The 14,541-nt window shown below is 50.7% G+C and overlaps 1 protein-coding gene across 1 annotated transcript in view; it reads right to left on the bottom strand.

Annotated features, from left to right (window-relative positions):
• Positions 1-12,833, bottom strand: part of HK1 (hexokinase 1) — a 65,320-nt gene extending 52,487 nt beyond the window's left edge. The window contains exon 1 of the mRNA XM_019625110.1: positions 12,287-12,833. Coding sequence (XP_019480655.1) covers positions 12,287-12,577 — 291 coding nt within the window. The 5' untranslated portion in view covers positions 12,578-12,833. The remainder of the gene's footprint in view (positions 1-12,286) is intronic.
• Positions 12,834-14,541: the final 1,708 nt, after the last annotated feature.

Here is a 14,541-nt window from a genome sequence, read left to right as displayed (position 1 = left end):
AACCATAGCAAAGGAAAAATTCTGGCAAAATTCCTCTGAAACATTTGCACTCTTTTATTAGTTTATAAAAACAACTAATATTAGGTTATGGTAACAATAGTAATATTTACTTATTATTAAAAGATATTCAAGGACCGGCTGAGTGGCTCAGCTGGTTAAGAGCTCAGTTGGGAGTGCCAGCAGGGCTGCGGTTCGGATCCCACATTGAGGGCCAGTGACGCTCACCCTCTACAGCTAAGATGATGAACAACAGCTTGACCTGGAGCTGGGCTGCTGTGAGTCGCCGTCGACGGCATAGGCTACAGAGGGGCTGCAGTGGGCTGCCGTGAGCTACTTGAGTGGCTGGCAGCCAGCGTGAGCGGCCGGCAGCTGGTGTGAACTGCCGGGAGCTGCTGTGAGCAGCCGACCAATGACAGGCGACTGATCTGCCTCACCCAGGAAGAGCACAATGATCATACCAACATGGGCCAGTGAAGCAATGTCCTCCACAACTAGACTGAAGAACAAAAACAGCAATTTGTCTACCTGTCTGTTTCCCTTCCCCGATTACCCAATGCTGTTCCCTCCCCCCAACTCCCCAATAAAATGTTGTTTAAAAAAAAAGATATTCAAATAACACATAAGTGCATAAAAGTAAAAAAGTATGAGCTCTCCCCGCAATCTTCCCAGAGATGTCCTTGCGAATAATGCTTTATGTTGGACAACGGTCTTCCTACTTATACACTCATACATACAGAACTTGGGCTTTTGAATTTCATTTTACAAGAATGGAATCGTATCATAAATGCTTTCTCTTTTGAAACCTTAACTCTACCTTCCTATTTCCTCAGGGAACTGCCTCTAAAATTCAGACTAACAGCCATACTTAGATTTCCTCAGGACCCTGCCTGGTTCAACGAAGGGGCATGCATGAGGCAATGTAGACTCCGGCTTTGCCATCCCGTAGGCACCTCAGTCTTCCCATCCACATGTGGGTGTGTTCAATGACTTGGATGGATAAAAGCCTCTCTGCTTTGCACAGCACTTTCACATGGTCTTTAAACTCTCCTGTCCGGAGACGTAGGGCACCACTTGCCATGGTGTCATCACTTGCAATACCCCAAAGAAACATCAGAGGCCAGAGAGGCTCTCTAACTGCTCAGCAAGAGAACCGGGTGGACACCAGTTCCCTGGTTCCTGGCCCTGTGCTCCTTCCACTGTACTTTTCTTGCTCCACTCAAGGAGAACCCAGGCTAGGGTCTCCCTGGAGCAGGCAGATGTGGGAATACAGGTGGCATCGATGCCACAGCTCCATCCACTCTAGAAGCAGCATGGCTCCGTGCCTGGCAGAAGGCACGCCACTCCAATGTGATTTGTAGAAGGCCTTGTTCACCCGCCACCAGCTCCAAGTTGTCTGATCTGCTCATTTCTAGTCTCACACAATCCTGGGGAGGGAGTTCAAAAGCCACAGCAAGCCCAAAGGTCAGGGCCCAACAAGACCCTCTGCTGTGGCGTGTGCCGGCCCAACCCCTCCTCCCGCCTGCCAGTGGCTCCTAGGGCTGCCCAGCCCCCCTTCACGGCTGCAGGTGGTGGCCGAGGAACACGTGTTTCTGTCCCACTCTTAGCAGCTGTCTCGGAGAGGAAGTGGGCCGTAACGGGAGACATTTTGACCTTGGGGGTGCCCTCCAGGAACACCTACTCCCAGCACATGCCTGCTTTCCCTCAGGCAGCCTGGGACCCTGACAGTGGTTCTTCACCCCCAAAGGTCCTTCCTCACAGATCCACCATCCGTTCTGCTTGCGTGGCCTGCACATGGCCTCTCCACGCCCCACTCCTTCTGTCTCCCAAAGCCTATCTCCTGACTCACCTCCTCTGAAGGGCATGCCATGATCCGCCCCGCCCAACATCGGCTGCTCCCCTCCTCGGCATCCCCTCGGCCGTCGGTGTCGCTATGTAGGAATTAAATTGCCCCGATGGACACGCCGCAGTGTGAGAGTCTTTCCCAGGTTCTGCAGCAACATATGCATGGTCTGCGCCTCCAGTTAGACCACAAGTGCCAGGGGTGCTGGGGCCATGCTTCCCAGGCCCTCTGTGTCCCCCCAAAGCCCTCAGCGTGGCTTCTCGGCTGGGCTGGGCGGTATTCTGCTGGGCGGGAAGGCCTCCGGTGACGCCTAGCTGGGCAGTCTCAGAAGGGTTTGCTGGCTCAGATAAGGCCCAAGTCTCCTCTTCCCTGAAAGGCCCAGCCCTTCTCCAGCACCGGCCCCTCACTTTGGCCTCATGGTGACCCGTGTGGGGCCTCACCCTTAGGGACAGAGTGTTCCAGGGGTTCTCTAACCCCCCCTCTTCCTCTCATAATATCTGTACCTCAGAAGTGAGGCCCCGAGGGACACAAAGCCCTATAGATAATCAGGGTTCTCACTCCGCTACTCAAGCCTCCCAGAGACTGCCGAATACCTGAAGTCACCAGGCGAAGCATGTTTGGAAAAATAAATTCCACTTTAGAGGCTCCTGAGTCAAAATTGTGTGTGCAAGCATCACCAAAGCACAAAGGGTCCCCCTTCAGCATGTTACAACACTGTAAGGGGCGGTTCCCTCTGCCCACTCTTTTTCGAGGTTCAGACACCGCTCTCAGTGCCTTTTCTATCGTTTTATTTATGCTTCTGAACTGTTCTGTCTCCCTGAGCGTGGGCTGAGCACCTATTAAGCAGCAGGATTGTTCATATGACACATCTGTTTACTCCCAACAAATCAAGAGGAAAGTGGGATCCCCATTCTTGATGCAGAAACTGAGGTTCCGAACTGAGATGAAACAGTAAGCATGGACAGGGCCCATGCCGGGCACTTGGACCTGCCCTGATCCAATCGGCACACTTGCAGGGTGGGCGTTATCAACCCCATTTCACACAGGAGGAACCTAGGGTCGCAAAGTGAAGCAAGAGACCCTGAGCATCCCAGCAACCAGGGTCTCCAGCTTAAGACTCCGAAGTTGGGGCTCCGTCCCTTACCCCAGACTCCTCTTGCCAGGAGGACCGCGGGAGGCCTTGAGGTCATACCCAAGGTCCTCCTGGTGACCTTGACACCCACTAATAGGTACTTCCTGGCTGGTGAGAAGGACCAAGACACTGCCCAGGACGACAACAAAGCTGTCATACTGAACCAGCTAAAAATAAAGGAGGCACCTGGTACCTCAAGGAGAACAGAACAACCCTGGAATGTGGCTGGGCAAGAACAACAGACTTCATTCTGGGCCTCCATGGCTGGGCCAGGGCCAGGCTCCAGACACAGTTCCCAATGTCCCAGGTGCGTACACATAAGAGGTAAGGGATGATCCGAAACACAGGCAGTTTTGCTTTCACTATGAGACAACCAGACCCGAAAGCCATGAGCTGCAAATACTGCAGGGTAGGAGCTGGAACTCAAAAGACCTCAGGCCTCTTCCAGCTCCACTGACTCCCTCTCTAACCTTGAACAAGTCACTTCCATCTCTGTGTTTTTCCATCAGTAAACAGCAATCATAAAAACTGCCCTCTCGCCCTCAACTATGGCAGCACAGGAGCTCTGTGACACTGTATTCCTCAGAACACTGGCTTTTCAGAAATCCATGGTGGCAGAGGCTCTGGCCACCTACCCTCCATTACCCAGAAAGCTGCACTCCCCAACCATGTCTGTCAAGGTGCCTACAGGTGTGTCCTGGGTGAACAACCGTGATAACATCTGTACAGTTCTGTACACTTTCCAAGTGTTTCCACACCCATTCTCTAATTTGATAAATGGGCAGATAGTAAGGCAGGGCAAATTTACCCCATCTGACAGATAAGGAAACTGAGGCACACAGAGCTTGATGCCCACCGAACAACAATGCTCAAGCTAGAGGGATCCTTTAGAGATAATGGATTCCAGCCTCCTGGTCTTACAGAGGAGGAAACTGAGGCCCAAGGACCCCAGGAACTCACTGCTTTAAATGCAGAGTGCCTCTGTCCAAACCTGTGAGCCATAAAATTCACTGTCTAGCAGAGCGCTGTCCAACAGGAATACAATGCAGGCCACACATGTACTTTTATACTTTCTAGTAGCCACGTTTCTGAAATTAATTTTAATAACATTTTATTTAACCCAATATAGCCAAAATACTCCCACATGTAATCAATGTTTTTAAAATCATTAATGAGCTATTTTATGTATCTTTCTGTCATACAAAGTCTTCGAAATCCTGTGTGTATTTTACATTTAACAGCACATTTCAAACCAGACTTGCCACATTTCAAGTGCTCAACACGTGGCTGGGTGGCTACTGTCCTGGATAGTACAGCTTCCAGTCACATCGCCATTAGGAGACCACTGCGATACACTGCTTAGGAAGTGGAGCCATGGACAATGGTCCTGGCTCTGCAGGCATGGTGAGGGCTACCAACTGGTGTCTGACAGCTCCGTGACCCCATCCCAGCCCTCCTGCTTTCTGGCCACCAAGATCACGTCAGTTCCACTTCCTGAGGCTCACCTGCCCCATATGCAGTAAGATGCAGCTAGAAATAACCTATATCCAAGCTTGCTGGAAGGACTCAACTAAATCAAGCATGTGAGAGTATTCTGTAAACGGAAAAGCACTTTGCAAAGGTGAGGTGGTGTCTTTATTACAATGGTGGCCTGTGTTTCCTACTCCACTCACCCCACCCACCCAGAGAGGGTCCCGGAAGGCATGGGACATCAGAGAAATGAGTCAGATTGAATAATGACTAAAGACAAACCCCATGTGTCAATCAATAAAGAAATAAGCTGCTTACACTATGACCAGGCAGGGGCTGGGAGAAGATGCTAGAACAATCTCTAGGAGTGGGCACTATAGAGAGCATTAGGGGGTCTTCTTGCAGGTTACCAGTGCCTTCTCTGGGGGTCCTCTTTTAAATGCAAACAAGGATGGGGGAGGTGGACAAATGGAAAGGGTACAGGGAAAAATATGAAAACCAGGAAAAGTCCCTAATATTTCACTGTAAGTGACTTTATTGGATCAATTTCCTTCCCAAGTGGAGGGAGCTGGTCAACACTGAGCAGCTGGGGTGAAGGGGCGGGGAGGTGGGGATGGGCACCCACATACCTGTGTGCTGGTGTTGGCGAAGATGGGGAGGAGGGATGTGGGAGCTGGGGTACCTGGAGGTTCCTGAGCCCAGCTCTGCCCCTCCCCCAGCTCTTTCCCTCCTTAGATCTAGTTCCCTAAAAAGCAAAATGAGAGTACGGGATTCTGAGTCCGGGAACCTGGTAGCGTTCCAGTCCCTATCACTCGTGAGCTGCGCGGTCACCGACAAGTCACTTCAGCACTTGGAGGCCTCAGTTTCCTCATTTCTAAATGGAGACAATGCCTTCTCCTCAAGGTGCATAAAAACAGGCCCTCCCCCAGCAATGCCACTCCTCTGCACATACTCAAGAGAAATGAAAGCACACGTCCACACAGGAAATATGTGTACACAAATGTTCACAGCAGCATTGCTTATAACAGCCCCCAAGTGGAAACAACACAAATTTCATCAACTGACAAACGCATAAGCAAAATTTGGCATATTGATACAACTGAATATTATTCTGCAATAAAAAAATGCAGTAATGATTCATGGGACAGCAAGGATGAACCTTGAAACCATTATGCTAAGTGAAAGGAGCCAGACAAAAAGGCCACATATTGTCTGATTCCATTTCTACGAAATGTCCAGAAGAGGCAAATCCATTTAAAAAAAACAATTTAAATTAGTAGATGGCCACAGGCTGGCTGAAGGGAGGAACGGGGAGTGACTGCCAATGGGTATGGGGTTTCTTTTGGGGGTGATGAAAATATTATGGAGTTAGATAGCGGTGATGGTAGTACAACCTTTGAATGTACTAGAAACCACTCAATTGTATACCTTAAAATGGTGAATTTTATGGTATGTGAATGATATCTCAATTTAAAAACAAAAGCAGGACTCTGCCATCGGACTTGGGTCTGCATGCTGTCTAGCTTTTCCATTTGCTGTCCTGAGTCCTCATGCAAAAGTGGTCATAATAGTACCTACTTCACAGGGGTGCTGAGGGGAGGTTATGCCTTTAGAATAGTACCTGGCAGTACCTGTGACAGGCATACACGTTGGCTTGGATTAGTGTTATTACTAGTAATGATAAAATAAGACCTGTGATGGGAAAAAGACAGGCCCCCAAGCAGGCATTCGGTGTGCCCTTCCCTTTGAGAAAATCTCCAGATCTCGGTGTCTGCGAGCCTGCAATCAAGCTTGGAATCAGACAAACGTGATCCGACATTTTCTGCCTCACACAGAAATGGACCTCTCACTCGGCTTCTGTTTGCAAAGGGTTGAGCTGCAGACTTCACATTTCAGTTCTCCCTGCTGCAGGGGCACAGCCACCCTCTCCTTTTACGGAAAGGAAGCTGAAAGAGGCTGCTGGCTTGAGTTTTCTCCGACAGAGCTGGATACGCTTAGGGAACTGATAAGCCAGCCCTGTCCGGGTCAGAGCCACCCAGGAAGAAAGAGGGTGTGTGAGCAAAAGCACACGTGTGTGTTTTAATTCCCAGAAAAGTTTAATCAATTCACATTTGAGCACAAGGGGCCAGAGAGAGAGTCCTCCTAAGCTTTTCTCTGCATCTACTCCCCCTCCTTGGTGCTGGGCAAACATTTCAGCAGCAGCAGTCAGTGGGGCTGGCACTGCTCACAATGAGAGCTGTCAACTTCATTCAGTAATACTTTGCAACAAGGGCTCTGCCTGATAAAGCAAACTGAGAAATGGCTAATTTTAAACTAAGCTTGAATGCTGTGATGGGAACGGAAAGAACTGAGAAGCAGCAGACTCTTCAAAAATTATCAAAAATTTTTAAAGGTTTGCCTGTACCATGGGTTGCTGCAGAACCACAGGAACCTGTACAGAATTCTATGGGAGTGGGAACTGGCACGACCACAGAGGACGGCAGTTTGGCAAAATCTTGAAAATGGGAAGATGGACACACTCCTCCACCTAGCAATTCCAGCCCTAGATACACAGCCTAGAAAACCTCGTGTGTGGACCAAAGGAGCTGTGCACCAGACTGCTTAGAACATGAAAACTTAGAAACCCAAATGTCCATCAAAAGAATAGATAAACTAATTGTGGTATATTCACACAATGTAAGAACACACAGCAGCTTAAACTGGTGAAATAGAGCTACATGGATCAACATGGGAAAAGTCCCAATAAGGAATGTTGAGCTAACAAAAGCAAGCTGCAGAAGGATACACACAGTATAGCATCATTTACAGTAGGTTTAAGTCATATAAAGTAACTCTATATACTGTTTACATGACATGTAATAAAAGTATAATAGCACGCATGGAAATGATAAACACCAAATTCAGGACAGAGGTCCCTCTGGGTAGAGAAAGGAATGGGACTGAAAAGGGGCATAGAAGGGGTTTCAGTTGTGCGTGTAACATAATTGTAATTGTGTCTGTTATTTTTCAAATGAAGAGTGGATACACAGGGGTGTGTTATGTTAACTTCAATATTTTTTAAGCACCTCAACTATTTCATAATAAAAAAGTAACCCATATTTATTGATTTGTGGGGGAGATAATTAAAATACACATTCCGATCATTAAAAATCAACAAAGATGGCTTTTTCTCCTACAGGAAAGCAGAGAGGGCAAGAATAGCCCTCTGGGTCCCATTTCAGAGTTTCTCAACACCTCGGGAAAGTTACTTATCTCCTCTGGAACTTCAGTCCCTGTTTCCAAATGGGGAATAAAATCTCTGCTTTCTGTCTGCAGCACACAAGACACGCAGCAGGATGACCAGGGGAGGAACTACAAGGGGGACAGAACTGCCCTGGGACACACAAGGATAATATTTCTGGTCCTGACAACCTTGCTGAGGTTTTCGAAAGATTAAATGAAAGTGCGCATGCATACACATACATTTGTGTATATAGACAGACAGACAGGCAGATAGACATATAGACACACACAGACACACACACATTATTGATATCTGATATGACACCCATAAAGTGTTTCAAGATGCTCAGAGATAAACAAACCTTTAAAAAGAAAGGAAGCAAAACTACATATTGGTCACTATCCATTTGACTCTCCCTTACAAAATTTCTAAGTATACTACTTCCTTTTGTACACTTAGAGCCTGGCTTTAAGCAGTTCCTAAGCTAGTGATTCCCACCCAAAGCCCTTATCTGCTCTTATGGGATTCCATTCCATGGCTTTGCATTTATAAGACAGCAAGATATTATTGTATTTATACTCTACAAGAATAGGGACCATTTCTACCGGGTTTATAGTTGTTCCCCCAGCCGAGCACAGTACTCTGCACATAATTAAGAACTCAAATGTTTTCTGAAGCAACCACTGAGTTCCTGTGATCAGATTTGAATGTAAAGGTCCCCAAATCAATAAGCAGGTGCCAGCAGTCCAGCCACAAATGCTTCCTGGACACGGAAGTGGACGGCTGCCTCTTCATCCAGTATCTCCCCCAGGACCTCCTCAGGCATGCTCAGAGCTGACTCCAGTGGAGAATTTTATCAGGCAGGAATCCCTGACTGCAGACACACACAGAGATGGTACTAGTTATGCCAAATCAGTCTTTTCAGGAGAAAGCTGCCCATGCCTTCTCCAGAAACCAGCGGGAGCGTGGGAGGACAGCGCACCGTGGCCAGATGTGAAAGTCCTTCACACCCACCTGCTTTCCCAGTTTATTCCCTCACGACAGTCCCAAATTATCAAACCAAATGAAGTGTTGGGGCTCCTAGGAACTCCTAGGAACATCCAAAGTAGAGGGGACAGGGATTATGAAATAAAGGTTCACCAAAAAGTGAGACTTTCATGGATATTTGTGTAACACCAAATCAAAAGGTGCATGAGACATGTTTCATAATTTTCTAATGCTCATCTCTCTCCCCCTTGAGCAATAAGGAAAGTGCATTTTTTTAAACGCTTGCTTTTGCAGCTGGGACACATGGGCTCTGAGGAACTAGACCTTGGGTAGTCCTTTAACTGCTAAGCATACTCTCCCACACCTTCTTTGGCTAAGCACACCGAAGACTCCTGGGTTCTGGCCTGTGGGATTAATTATACCTGCAAACGGGGATTACTTAGGGTCAGGGGGATCCCATCCAGAGAAAATCTACTGACGTTGGCTCATCATTCTGACAACCTTGGAGGAAAGAAAGTCTAGTCTTTCTTTAAAAGCCAAGTTCTGACCTTGCTAGACTCATCTTCCTTTCCTAAACAAACAGAGGACTAGACAGTACTTCACCCTCCTGCAGGTTCCTAATGGCTAAAGCGAGTGGAAGCTGGCGAGATGAGAGACATGTTAAAAGTCACTTGGAGGTCAAAGGACCCAGCCTCTAGCAGCAGAATTAGCAGATGTCTGGGACTCTGATGAATGGAAGCTTTCACAAGCAAACATGTGCCTCCTTTTCCTCCTAAAAGCACCAGAAGAGTGAAAGGAAAATATGTTTTGTGCTTAGTTCAGTCTAATGTTAGGACACCCTTTTCACAGGACCCCATTAATCAATATGATTCAGACACAGACAGGAAAATGGGGCTCCACACTGGAAGCCAGACACTTGGCCTGTTTCAACTCAGGATATATTTATGAAGTTGAATTACGGACATGTCTCATAGGCAAGAGGGAGAGAAACGATACCCTTTTCGTGACCACTTTTATATCCTGAGCAATCCCGGAAAACCTTCCCTTGCATCATCCCCATCTCTGCTCCTCTTACCTCGAGGCCAGAGGGCAAGAAGATGGATGAGGGTTAGTGGATGAGGGGATGTCAGGGCTGTCTCTAAAGCCCTGGAGGTCATGGCTGCCCATGGCTGCCCACACTGGCAGGTTTGGGGTGGGAGGGGGTGCAGGGGGACTGTCCTCACTGGGTCCCTATCAGGTCTTAGGTAGGGCCCAGTATCCCCAGGAAGATCAGGACTTGGAGTCCTGCACCCCCACCCAGCCTTTCCCATGGTAAGGTAAAGGAAGGGCTGGTCTCCAATAAGGCCTGCGTCCCAAGCGAGCAGATGCAGTCCCCCAGCATCTGCACAGGTGGAGGTGGTGAAAGCTGACTAGGTCATCAAAACAAGTGCCTGCTACATGTTCAGGAGGCCCAGGAAACTTCCTGGGGGCCAACACAAGGATGGCAGTGCCACACAGCCCATCATGCAGACCAAGGTGATCGATCTCCTAGCAGAAATCCATACCTCCACCTCCCCATAGAAAGCAGCATAAGAAGTCCTCAGTACAAGAAAGCCATCATGTTTTTAACAATCTCCTTGACCAGTAATATTGTCTAGTGGAAGCTATGGCCTCAAGACCCTCTTCCAACGGTTCTGAGGCCGAGGGGAGGTGGGGGGGGGGGAATGTAAGAATCCCAGTCTCAGAGGAGGAGGGATTTGAGGATCAATTGATTCAGAAGTCACACACTCATATGCCTACAAGAGCCTGGTGGATAGTATGTCAGTCAGGCCACCAAGGAGAGTGGAGAGTTTGGGGGCCGCACTGGACACTCTGTGCCTGATAAAATGGCACTGAGTGCAGTCCAAATCTCAAAACCCAGCTCAGCCCTGGAGATCACACAGGTGGTAGTGGGTGTGGATGCTGTCAGCTTACAAGGTCATCTGAGTCACCACCCAAGTGATCTGCTGTCTTGAGCTACAGAAGGCACTGCGTGCAGGGAGAGGCCAGTGAACTCTTCCAGGCCTTAAATTCCCACTGTAAAATGGGAAGAACATCAATGATACACAACAACACTGAAGAAAAGTCGTGCAATGCACGTGTTGGCATGCACAGCTCCCTGAGCTCAGTGGCCGAAAGGAAGCCCCAGGGTGTGCCACAGGAGTAAGCACTCGAGCCACAGCTTGACTACTCCAGAGTCACTGTCACTTATAGCCATGAGGGACCATGGCAGATTCCCAGGCCTGTCTCCTAATTAACTCACTCTAGTCCCGGTTCAGTTCAGGATCCAGGATCCAAGCAGCAACCCAGGGCCTTTGTCTCAGCACCTCCCCCTTGGCTGACTTCCAAGAGGAGGCTGGTCAAGTTCCCAGTGGAGAGAGGTGGAGACCTGGGTCACGCCCTGGCTCTGCCTCTAACTTGCCAGGTGACCTTGATGAAGTCACCCTCATCCAGCCTGCTTCCTATTGTGTTAGGGGGTTGTTTTACGTGGACAGGAAGAGAACTGATGAACATCCTGTGACTTGTAGGGCAAAAAATCCAGGCCTGTTGCTCCTGCCTCTCACCTGTAGGTAGCACTCCCTTGTTTAAACTCAAAGTGAGGTTGACTTTGCTAGTCCATCCTAGCTTTCCCAGCAATAATGTCACCCATGCAGGACATGGGTGGGTCAGGAGGCTGTGCCAGGCCTGACACTGATAAAATGAGCCTTTTCCTACGATCGAAGCTGATTCTTAAGAACTTGATGGCAAAGTTGACATAAAGGAGAAATACACCTTTAAGACCTGCCAGCAGACAGTATTTTATGTTAAACAGATATCAAAGGCAGCAACACCTCAGGGTAGGGAGATGCATCCATATACAAGTACACACATGTCTCAGCATACATGTCAAAGCCTCCATTCAACTCAAAAGACCAGTCTCTTATTTCAGCTCCCTGGGCTGGCTGGAAATTATAGCTTTAAGAGAGCGGTCACGCAGATAAATAAAAAATTCCATTCAGACATGCCGCTCCAGTCCTGAGGCCTATGCAAAGTTTCCAGTGGCCTCCGGGCCTCTCCCGGTTCCGGGAAGCTGGGGCCGGTTACCCGTCCTCAGATTAAGGAGCAGCCGCAACAGCTGGGACAGCCGGGGTGACAGCTTCTCCCAGGCACCCGACGCCCTCCGCCGGGAACCCCAAATATGGAATGCCTGGCCTCCAGCCAGCACCCCCCCCCCGCCTGCTGCGCGCTCACCTCCCCAGCATCTCTGTTATCACTCCTCCGCCCACAGCACTCAGACCCTTCCAAACAGGCCCTACTGACAGCCCACCGGTCCCCACACAGCCACCTCCCCGCATAGCCGGGGGCCCATCTGACATCCGCAGCCGGTTTCAAGGACACTGCAGCAAGCAACCCAGTCTCAGGGGTCTTCTCCTCGGAACACAAACATACACACCCACAAACAATCCCAGAGAGAATCTAAGGGCGAAGCCCTTCCCCATCGCCCTGCAGTCCAACCAATGCTGGCCTGGGGAAGGCCCGACGCAGGAGGATGGAGGATGGAGGCGGCGGCGGCGAGCGGATGCCGGAATGCAACGCTGCTGCCAGAGCACCGGGCGGCGGCGCAGGCGAGGCTCACCTTTTTGATTTGGTCATCCTTCAGCTCAGTGAAGTAATAGGCCAGGAGCTGCGCGGCGATCATGCTTGCGGTCGGGGACGCGGGGTGGCAGGCGTGGGGCCGGCGTCGGTCCTCCGCAGCCTGGGCGAGCAGTGGTCCTCGGGTAGCTGCTCGGCGGCTCCTCCTCCTCCTCCTCCCGCGGCTCCTCCCCCACGGCCCGTGGCGCGGCGGCAGCTCGCGCACTCCCAATCTCCGCGCTCCCGTCCCCGGGAGGGTGACAGCCGCCAGCAGGCCCACCTCCTCGGCGCCCATTGGCTGCCGTGAGCATCTGCAGCGCAGGGTGGTGGCGTCCGGACCCGGGAGGGGGGGCGCGGCGGCCGCTCCCTCCCGCGCCGGAAAGGAGGCGGGCGACGCTAAGAAATCCCCCACGGCCGGGCATCTCCCTGCACGTCCCCCACGTAGGGAGCCGATGCGGGGGCGGGAGGCTCTCTCCGGCGCGCACCGTCACGCGTGGCGGCGCCGTGCCCGGGCGGGGCGCAGCGAGGAAGCGCGGAACGTGAGGAAGGCACCGCCCGGCTTGGCCGGGACGAGCGGCCGGGAAGGACCTGCTGCGACCCGGGCAGCCCAGGGGGACGGTCCCCTTCCTCGAAATTAGGGCTAGCCGCGCGAGTTCCGTGTTTGGGGAGACCGCCGGGAGAAGACTGGCAGAAGTGGGCGTGGAAAACGAGCAGGGCCTGCTCAGGCGGAAGCCAGAGCCCGGAGGCTTCGCCATCCTCGCACCAAGCCCACGCGCCAGCCAGCTCTCGTGGGCCCAAGGGGCCACGTGTGGAGCCCCACCTGGGACCTCCTGAGAGGTGCATCACCCCGCCCCACCCGTGCTGCGGCGCTTCGGACCAGCCCGGCCTAATCTCCGGCTGGCGGATTTGTTAAACCAAGAACGACGCCCTACACCCTGCACCCCCAGTCACCGGTTCTTGGCTGTCCTTAAGAGCTCACGCTTGGTAGGCGGGACTTGGCCCACATTCTCCGGGCCTCCACTTCCTTTTGGGCGCCCAGGCTCGCTTGGGGTGAGCGGATAGTTTGGGCGATTCTCCTAGGTGCCACCTTTTTTACTTCCCCAGAGGAAGTTAGCAGGGCTGGAAGGGATCCCTGGAAAGCCATTCAGCTTCACATGGGGGTAGAGGAGGTGCGGAATCAGAGGTGTTTATGCTGCTATTAGGGCCGATAGCAATCGTAGGGTTCTCAGATTAATTGCTTCTGTGTGCCAGACACCCCCAGGAGCTTTGCTGCCTTACAAGATGACATGTAATAAATTAAAAATACAAAGAAGTGCTTACTATCCTGAAAGGAATTTGATGCTCAGGGAGGCCATGTATCTTGTGGGATTTTATACAACCAGGATGTTGTAGATCCAGGATTAGACCTTGGGTCTATTTTCAGAGCCCAGTGCACACACCAGTTGGGGTTTGCTGTCCTCCCACGTGTATGTAGCTCCTCTGCCTGAAAAGGCCACGAATCTGGGACCAAAATACCCTGAGAGGGCGGCCAGGTGGCTCAGTTGGTTAGAGCGTGTGTTCTGAGTAACAGGGTTGCTGGTTGGACTCCCACATGGGCCAGTGAGCTGCATCCACTGCAAGTAGATTGAAGACAGTGACTCGAGCTGAGCTACCAGTGAGCAGCTGGTTAGCCTGCATGCTTTTAACAACAAAGTTGCCAGTTCGGCATGGGATGGTGGGCTGCGCCCCCCACAACTAAGACTGAAGGACAACAACTTGACTTGGAGCTGATGGGTCCTGGAAAAACACAATGTTCCCCAATAAAAAGTTTTTTAAAAAAAAGATACCCTGAGATGGCTGGAGTCCACTCCCCAATACCTCTACCCCAGCCTGGGCTCCTGCAGGCCCCTGGCCAGGCCTAGGGAAAATACAGTGGAATTGGGGGAGGCTTAGGTTCAGGACAGCCCTCCTTCAGAACCTCAGGAGCCTGACCACTGCCTTAACCAACTGAAGAAGACCTTAAACGTGGCCTTGAGGCCAGATCCCTCAGTTCAGAGCATAGTCCCCAACTCCTGACTTGATGGCTGTGGCAACCTGAGTCACTTTTCTTGAGCTTGCATCCTCATCCGTAAGATGGAGATGCTAATTTTGTCGTCCCCCCACACTTCCCCTTTGGTTGTTGTGGAATACCACAAATAAAATACCTGCTTATAATATACACTTAATAAATGATAGGTATTATCATAAGATTGACTGTGGGGTTGATGAGGTTTAAACTTC

Source organism: Hipposideros armiger, unplaced genomic scaffold (assembly GCF_001890085.2).
Source record: "Hipposideros armiger isolate ML-2016 unplaced genomic scaffold, ASM189008v1 scaffold_15, whole genome shotgun sequence".
Taxonomy (NCBI): Eukaryota; Metazoa; Chordata; class Mammalia; order Chiroptera; family Hipposideridae; genus Hipposideros; species Hipposideros armiger.
This window is presented reverse-complemented; position numbering and strand designations above follow the sequence as displayed.